This window comes from Mastomys coucha, unplaced genomic scaffold, assembly GCF_008632895.1.
Source record: "Mastomys coucha isolate ucsf_1 unplaced genomic scaffold, UCSF_Mcou_1 pScaffold9, whole genome shotgun sequence".
Lineage (NCBI taxonomy): Eukaryota > Metazoa > Chordata > Mammalia > Rodentia > Muridae > Mastomys > Mastomys coucha.
The window spans coordinates 107,112,382-107,120,056 of NW_022196915.1; the positions used below are offsets into that span (position 1 = coordinate 107,112,382).

The 7,675-nt window shown below is 40.5% G+C and overlaps 1 protein-coding gene across 1 annotated transcript in view; it reads left to right on the forward strand.

Moving 5' to 3' along the window:
* Tm9sf2 (transmembrane 9 superfamily member 2) overlaps positions 1 to 6,915 on the forward strand; it is a 49,977-nt gene extending 43,062 nt beyond the window's left edge. Inside the window, exons 16-17 of the mRNA XM_031362979.1 lie at positions 2,904 to 3,075; positions 6,230 to 6,915. Of these exons, the coding sequence (XP_031218839.1) occupies positions 2,904 to 3,075; positions 6,230 to 6,297 (240 nt within the window). The 3' untranslated portion in view covers positions 6,298 to 6,915. The remainder of the gene's footprint in view (positions 1 to 2,903; positions 3,076 to 6,229) is intronic.
* The last annotated feature ends 760 nt before the right edge of the window (positions 6,916 to 7,675 follow it).

Consider the following 7,675-nt stretch of genomic DNA (forward strand, 5'->3'; position numbering starts at 1 on the left):
CTCGAACTCAGAAATCCACCTGCCTCTGCCTCCCAAGTGCTGGGATTAAAGGCATGTGCCACCACACCTGGCCTGTTTTGGGGGTTTTGTTTTTGCTGCTGTTGTTTGCTTTTGGGGTTTGGTCTTATTTTGCATTTAAGTTAAATTTACTTTTTTTTTTTTTTTTTTTTTTTTTTTTTTTTTTGGTTTTTTTTTTGGTTTTTTTCGAGACAGGGTTTCTCTGTATAGCCCTGGCTGTCCTGGAACTCACTCTGGAGACCAGGCTGGCCTCGAACTCAGAAATCCGCCTGCCTCTGCCTCCCAAGTGCTGGGATTAAAGGCGTGCGCCACCACCGCCCGGCTAAATTTACATTTTTAAAGTTCAAAAAAATGACTGTTACTTAGCATGCTTTGTGCAACTCTCTTGTCTGATTCTGAAATGATTTCACTCTCTGCTCACACAGAAACCCCATAAATAGTGACTGTTTCCTTCTGACCCTGGCAAGCCTTAGTCTGCTTTCTGTCTTTAAAAAAGAGGAGAGCATGGTAGTATGTGTCTGTGATCCCAGAACTCAAGAGGCTAAGTCAGGAGGAGTCAGGAAAGTCATGAAAGCCAGCCTGAGCTACATAATTGGCAGAAAAAGATTCTGGAGCCATAGAGGTGGCTCAGCCAGAAAAAGTGCCTGATGACTTGAGTTCAGTCCCTAAAACACCAGTCGTTACTTGTGTAGGAAAGAAAACCCACTCCACACATTGTCCTCTCATCTCTCCACATGTGCTTTAGCACATCCAGGCCCCCCACACACAACCAGACATACACAATAATGCATGAATTTAAAAAATAATAATTCCAGCACTTGAGAGGCAGAGGCAGGCGGATCTCTTGAGCTTGAGGCCAGCCTGGTCTACAGAGTGAGTTCCAGGACAGCCAGGGCTACACAGAGAAACCCTGTCTTGAAAAACCAGTAGTAAGAATAAGAAGGAGGAGAAGGAGAAGAAGCAGCATAGGATATACTTTTAAGGGTTGTACTCTAGCATATTTCAGTGCTTTTGTGATGGAATAACATTCTGGTGTGTGTGTGTGTGTGTGTGTGTGTGTGTGTGTGTGATATTTGTGCATACATTTATCCACTGGCAGGCATGTGAGTCTTTTCTACCCTTGGCTGGTATAAATAATGCTGTTGTGAATACCTACCAAGTGTTTAAGTGAGTTTTAGTTCCTTTTGAGTGTTCTTTTGGATTGCTTTTGATTCTTTGCTTCAAGTCCTGAGGGCTGCTTGCGTTTTGTGTTTCCACCAGCAATGTACACTTTTCTGTTCTCTAAATCTTCATCAGCTCTTCTCTGGCTCCTTGACTCCTTGCTGAGGCTGTGTAGTGAGCATGTAGTGCTATCTCATTTTGATTTGTGTGTTCACTGACTGATGATGTTGAGCATTTTAAATAGGGATGCTTTGTCTTTGGTAACTGTTCAGTCCTGCCTATTTTTAAATTGGACTGGTTGTCTTGTCTATGTTCTGGACGAGAAGCCTTTTTTTCTGATAGTGGCTTCCATACAGTAGTACTTCTCACTTTCCTGATTTCCTTCCCAGAGAAGCCGTTAGCTTTCCAGGTTAGCGCACCTGATGTTTGCAGATACATGTTCATGTCTTCTTTCACTCCCCAACCTAATCCTTGGACAAGGCTAGCCCATGAGCTCTGAGGACTAGAACTCAGCCTGTGCTTGTGCGGCCAGAACTGTGCCTGCTGAGCCCCTCGACCTTTCTACGCTGTTGTTAGTGTCTGCATGGGTCCAGGTTATCGCGGAGAGTGCTGGCATTTTAATTGTTAAGCTTTCTGGCTTACAGACAAAAGTATGCCTTCTCTGTCTGTAGGTTTCTGTCATTTGTCTCAACGTTTACACTTTTGGCATGTAAATGTTTCAGATCATTGGTAAAAAAGTATCCTAGGTATTTTTGTGTCCTTTTTGAGTTTGTCCATGGTTGGTATATAGAAACACAGCTGGGCTGGAGTGTGTACCTGTGACACTCCAGTGTGGAAGCCCTGGCTGGATTTAGTTGTCAGCACCACACACACATGTGGATTCTTGCCTTTGCCTGGTTCTGTGTGTACGTGTTAATTCTCTAAAACATGGATGGGCTCATCAGTTAGCTTCAGGAGGGTTTTATTTATGTATGTTTTTTTCCTGATCTTATTTTGTTTATGTATGGGTTTTTTTCCTGATCTTGTTTTGCTTGTTTTGTTTATGGTGGTTTTGCTTTTGGCTTTTTGACAGCCTGGTTGCACCACGTAGTCAAGCTGGTCTTAGGCTCCTAAGTGTTAGGATTATAGATGTACTCAGCAGCTTGCTTTTTAAAGTATAGTATTTTCTTTTTTTACATATTCCCAAATTGTAGCAGAGATTGGGAAGTTTTCTTTTTAAAAAAAAAAAAAGATGTTGTGCTGTGCTAAAAATCACTTTATGTAAAAGGCAAGAAAAACTGTGTCTTAAACACCTACCTTGTTGAAATTGTGAGTCATAATTGGAAGTAAACTTCAACCAGGCCTTGATCGAAAATAGCTGTCATGTAGAGTTGACTGAACTTTAATAAAATGATATTAATCTTGAGCCATCAAAGGGTTTTGTACATTGCTTTTCCTTCAGAATCATAACCTTTCAAGTACAGTCTGATCCTTTATTAAGCATAAGCTATTGAATATTTTCTCACAGATGTTTAGGCAGATTTTACGTAGCTATGCAACAAATAAAAGCATGCCTCTCAGCACCTTTAATGACATGGGAAATATGCAGAGTTCAGTGGCCACCACCTGGAACTGGGGTAGAAATTAAGTTGGGGCTTCCAGTGACTACTTTGTGCCTTGTGACTGCTCAGCTCCATGTTGTCTGACACCGGGCAGTAATTCTTGGCTGTGTCCTTCCCCACTAGGATTACCATTGGCAGTGGCGCTCCTTCCTCACCAGCGGCTTCACTGCCGTTTACTTCCTAATATACGCCGTACACTACTTCTTTTCGAAACTGCAGATCACGGGGACAGCAAGTACAATCCTGTACTTCGGTTATACTATGATAATGGTTTTGATCTTCTTCCTCTTTACAGGTAAGATGTAAATGATTTCCGATAAGTTTTCTGTAAATTTATTTCTCCTTTATGAATGTTTCTGCTACCTGATTTATTGAATCATCAGCCCATGTCCAACTCTAGTTGCAGTTTAGGAAAGTGAAAATGCAAAAAACGAAATCAAGGTCACAGGTCATCGGGACAGCTTAGGTGTGTGTCTTGGTGCCCTGTGATAGATTTAGATCCCAGCCCTCGAGGCTGCTGCGACCTGTAGAGCAGCAGTGCTTTCTGTGTCTTCCGGTGCTTTGCCTTGTAGGAAGGGATCTGCTGAAGGGCACGGGTGCACTCCAAAAAAGCAGCATAGCTTTTGGGTTTTTTTTTTTTTTTTTCTTCAAATGAGCTGAGCCTATGTGTGCTTGAGAATTCCAAACCAACCCTTTTTTCTTTAAAGCCAATCTGTTTACACAACAGAAATAACTCCCTGTAGTTTAAGGAAAGGTCCTTTTCAGAATGGGTGCTGTACTCTGTAGGCTCCAGGGCGGTGAGGAATGCTTCTGTTGTCACCAGTTGGTCTATGACATGAAGCCTGGCCTCTCTCGAGCCTTTTCCTGATCCAAAAGGTGATCTTAGTCCTTCCACCAACACACAGCCCACACATAACCAGTCCTCAACACATGTCCAGTGTAAGGATGAATATATCACATTAATAACGTCCCAGATCTGTCCTAGTACTATGTATAGATTAAGAAAGTCTTGAGTACTTTTTTTGTGTATTACATTTAGAATAATGAAGAAAACCAAATGAGACATTAAGCAGAAGCTGCTCACAGGGGCGTATGGCTCCTTGTATATATGGGTCTGTACCCTACATATTAGGCATTTCCTAAGGAAAATAGTTTATTAAACAGGTTTACAGTGTGAGGGGAGTTTTACAGTGTAATACTTGCTCCTGTAGAGCAGTCTGAGCTGATGCTCATTAAGTGCAAGTGTGGTTTAAGCTTTTCCACTGGAGAATATTTCTTTGCCTCCTGGTTTACAGCTTTAAAATAGGTGTGCAAATTAAACACTTGCTGATTAATAATAAAGAACATTATTTTAAAATAATTGTTTGGTGTATAACTTAACCATATATTAAAGATTAAATAACTTTGCAGAGACCAGAGAACTTGCTCTGTGTTTGAAAAGCATGTATTGCTCTTCAGAAGATCTGAGTTTAGATCCTGAACCCACGCTAGGTGACTCACAGCCACCTGCAGTTATAGCTCTGACTTCCCCAGTATCATAGGGCATCTGTACATGTCCATGCACAAACACATGATTTTAAAAATAATAAAAATGAAATCTTTAAAGAAAAATTGATTAATGACTAGATGTGCTTGTCTAACATGCTATAAGCCTAAGATTCATTTACATAATATATGATAAGAAATAATGGTTAGAAAAGAATAAAGGTCTTTGTTTTTCACAAACAAATAACTGCTATATACATTAAAGGCACTGTACTTGATGAATGTGCTGCAGTCTGGAATCTGAGGCAGTGTTGACTGGTGGTGTGTGGCATGTGTAATGCTGTGAGCATGCTCTTTGTTCAGGGCTGCGGAGAGTGTGGTACAGCACAGATGAGTGCTGCTAGAACAGCTCAGATTCATCAGGAGTGATCCTGAAGTAATTGTTGCTCGTTACACATACTGCCACAATCAATTGCCCGATTCCACATAGCAGTGGTTCTCAACTTTCCTAATGCTGTGTGACCTTTATTACAGTCCGTGTTATGGTGATCCTCAACCATAAAAGTATTTCATAGCTACTTCGTAACTAATTTTACTCCTGTTATGAATCATAATGTAAATATCTAATAGATAGGATATCTCATTCGTGACCCAAAGGGGTCACAATTCACAGGTTTAGAACCACTGCTATATAGTCACAGCCGTTAAAGAGCTTTTGTTGTGGCTGGTGAGGTACCTCAGGGTAGAGACCCTTGGGCTCAAACCTGACCACCTAAGTCTGATCCTTAGAACCAGGAAGGAAGGAAAAAGCTCACTCTGCTCTCTACATTAAACACCCCGCACATGGTCCATGGTCCTAGTAGACAAAATAGATTGAGTTTTGCCACACTTCCAACCAGACTCCATTGAGGTTTGCTAGGCTGATGAAGGTCGCTGAAATGGAGGCACATGTTTTTCTGTGTAGCATACCAATAGAGACATCTCTTTAACGTGGTCAGAAAATGGATTTGGAGTGGGGTAGTGGTATAGGCCTATAATCCTATCTATCTACTTAAGAGTTCAAGACCCATCTGGATAACTTAGCAAGACTGTTAGGGAAAAAAAGGCTGTGCGTGCATGCATGTGTAGCTGAGGGTGCGGCTGTGCGTGCATGCATGTGTAGCTGAGGGTGCGGCTGAGTGGTGGAGGAAGTGCTTGCTTATTGGAGAGGCTGTGTTCAAGTTCATTTCCAATAACAAAAGAAACAGCGGCCTTAGACATGTGCTTGACTTTGACATGTCTAACTTTAACATGCACTGTTATGGCCGCGGGCTGTGCACTGCCTGCTTCTCTGCTGAGCATCTTTATTCTTACCCTACTTACACCATTGCATATATTGTAGAAACTTCTGGGTTCTCTTACTACAACACATTGAATATTACTAATTCCTAGCAACTATACTTTGAAATAGCCATCTAATTATCCTGTCTGGCAGAAAATGGTAGCAGTTCCATTTTGTGATTTAAAAAAAAAAATCTCAAATGGGAACCACAGTGTGACATGCTTTTCATTTTTTAACTCAGTGATGCTGTAAGAGAAAAGAGCCAAGCGTGGTGGCGCATGCCCTTAATCCTAGCATTCAGGAGGGAGAGGCAGACTGGTCTCTGAGTTGGAGGCCAGTCTGGTCTACAGAGTGAGTTCCAGGACAGCCAGGGCTGCACAGAAAAATCCTTTCTCAAAAAAAGGAGAGTAGGGATGGGGTGGATAATGTGTATCGTGGAAAATTTCTATAATCTTACAAGAAATTCTAAATGTTTTTGTAAGGAGTTTAAGCGGTTTTATATTCTTCAAAACAGCTCACAGAACTGTATTATATTCCTGTCCCACAAGAGTTTAAAAGTTTTGTTCTTTTTAAAAGAACTGGTGATTTTACATGTGGGTATTTGTGGGGTAAAGTAATGAACTTGTGTTTATTTCTTTTCTAGGAACAATTGGCTTCTTTGCATGCTTTTGGTTTGTCACCAAAATATACAGTGTGGTGAAAGTTGACTGAAGAAGCCCAGTGTGTCCAGTTAAAACAGAAATAAACTAAATCTTCATCAGCAAAGACCTGTTTTGTGACTGCCTTGAGTTGTCTCAGACTTATTGGCCTAGTAACCCTTCAGAAACAACATGCTTCCAAGTACACCTCTTCCCATGCACCTGTACCTACAAGATGTATTTCAACACTAAAGCATTTGTATTGTGATTGGATTAAGTATATATTCAGTTGTTCTCAGTGAAGAGCAAATTTAAATATTATGTGCATTTGTAAATACAATAGCTATAAACTTTTCAATACTTCTAATGGCAGATTAGAGGAGGCCATAATACTGATGAAAGACTGGACAGTTGATTGTAAATAGGATTTTCTAGACTCGGTAGGTGGAAAGAATTATTTTTCTTTGAAGGAAATAACTTTTTATCATGGTAATTTTGAAGGATGATTCCTATGACATGTTCATTGGGGGGAATGTGGCTTTTAAAAATCTTGTATTGGTTGTAATTGTTCATATCTTCTTACTTTTCTGTGTTGACTTCATTATTCCCATGGTATTGGCCTTTTAAACTATGTGCCTCTGAGTCTTTGAATTTATAAATTTGTTATCTTAATAAATATTGTAAAAATGTCTTCATTGTATCATTCCCTGCATATTGAAGAAAACTCTGTGAATACACACTTCCTGTTTTCACTTAAGTGAAACTTTTGGGCTTTGTCAAGTCTGGATTTTCACTCTGAAGGAATGATAGAAATTGTAGTCATTCCTGTCTAGTCGGATAAATGACACATTTAGAACTTAAATGAAGGCCTTATATTGTCACTATTAAAAATTTACATTGTAGACTTACTTTCCAAAGTGTAGTAATTTTTTTAAGTCAGCAGGATACAGGGGAAGATGTTGGTCCATCTTGGCTGCACGGTGAGTTGGAGGCCAGCCTGGATTACAGACTCAACCCTGTCCTTGTACACAGTATGGGTTAGACTCTCTGATCTACACATTAGCAGTTGTTACCTCATGATCACAGGGGATTTCACAAATAATTCTTGTCCTAGATTAGGAACTCACTAATAACTTTCTTACATCTGGCAAATTTGAACCAGTTCATAAGCTGAGGTGGTTTCAGACAGACCTTTATCAAAACACCTTTTTTTATTGAGGGCTTCACTGACACCTGCTTATGATAACAGATCAGACACTTGCTTTAAACTGAGCTAAGATTAACTCACATTGCCGGGTCTCAAATGAAGAAATTTTACACAATAGTTGGGCCAGGTGCACATTTGAATCCCAGTCTGGGGACACTCCAGTGAGGCACAAGAACACTAGAGATAGGCTGGTCAGGGTTACTAATGTACAGTATGGATGTTGAGATCCTGAGAAGGGTGGTCG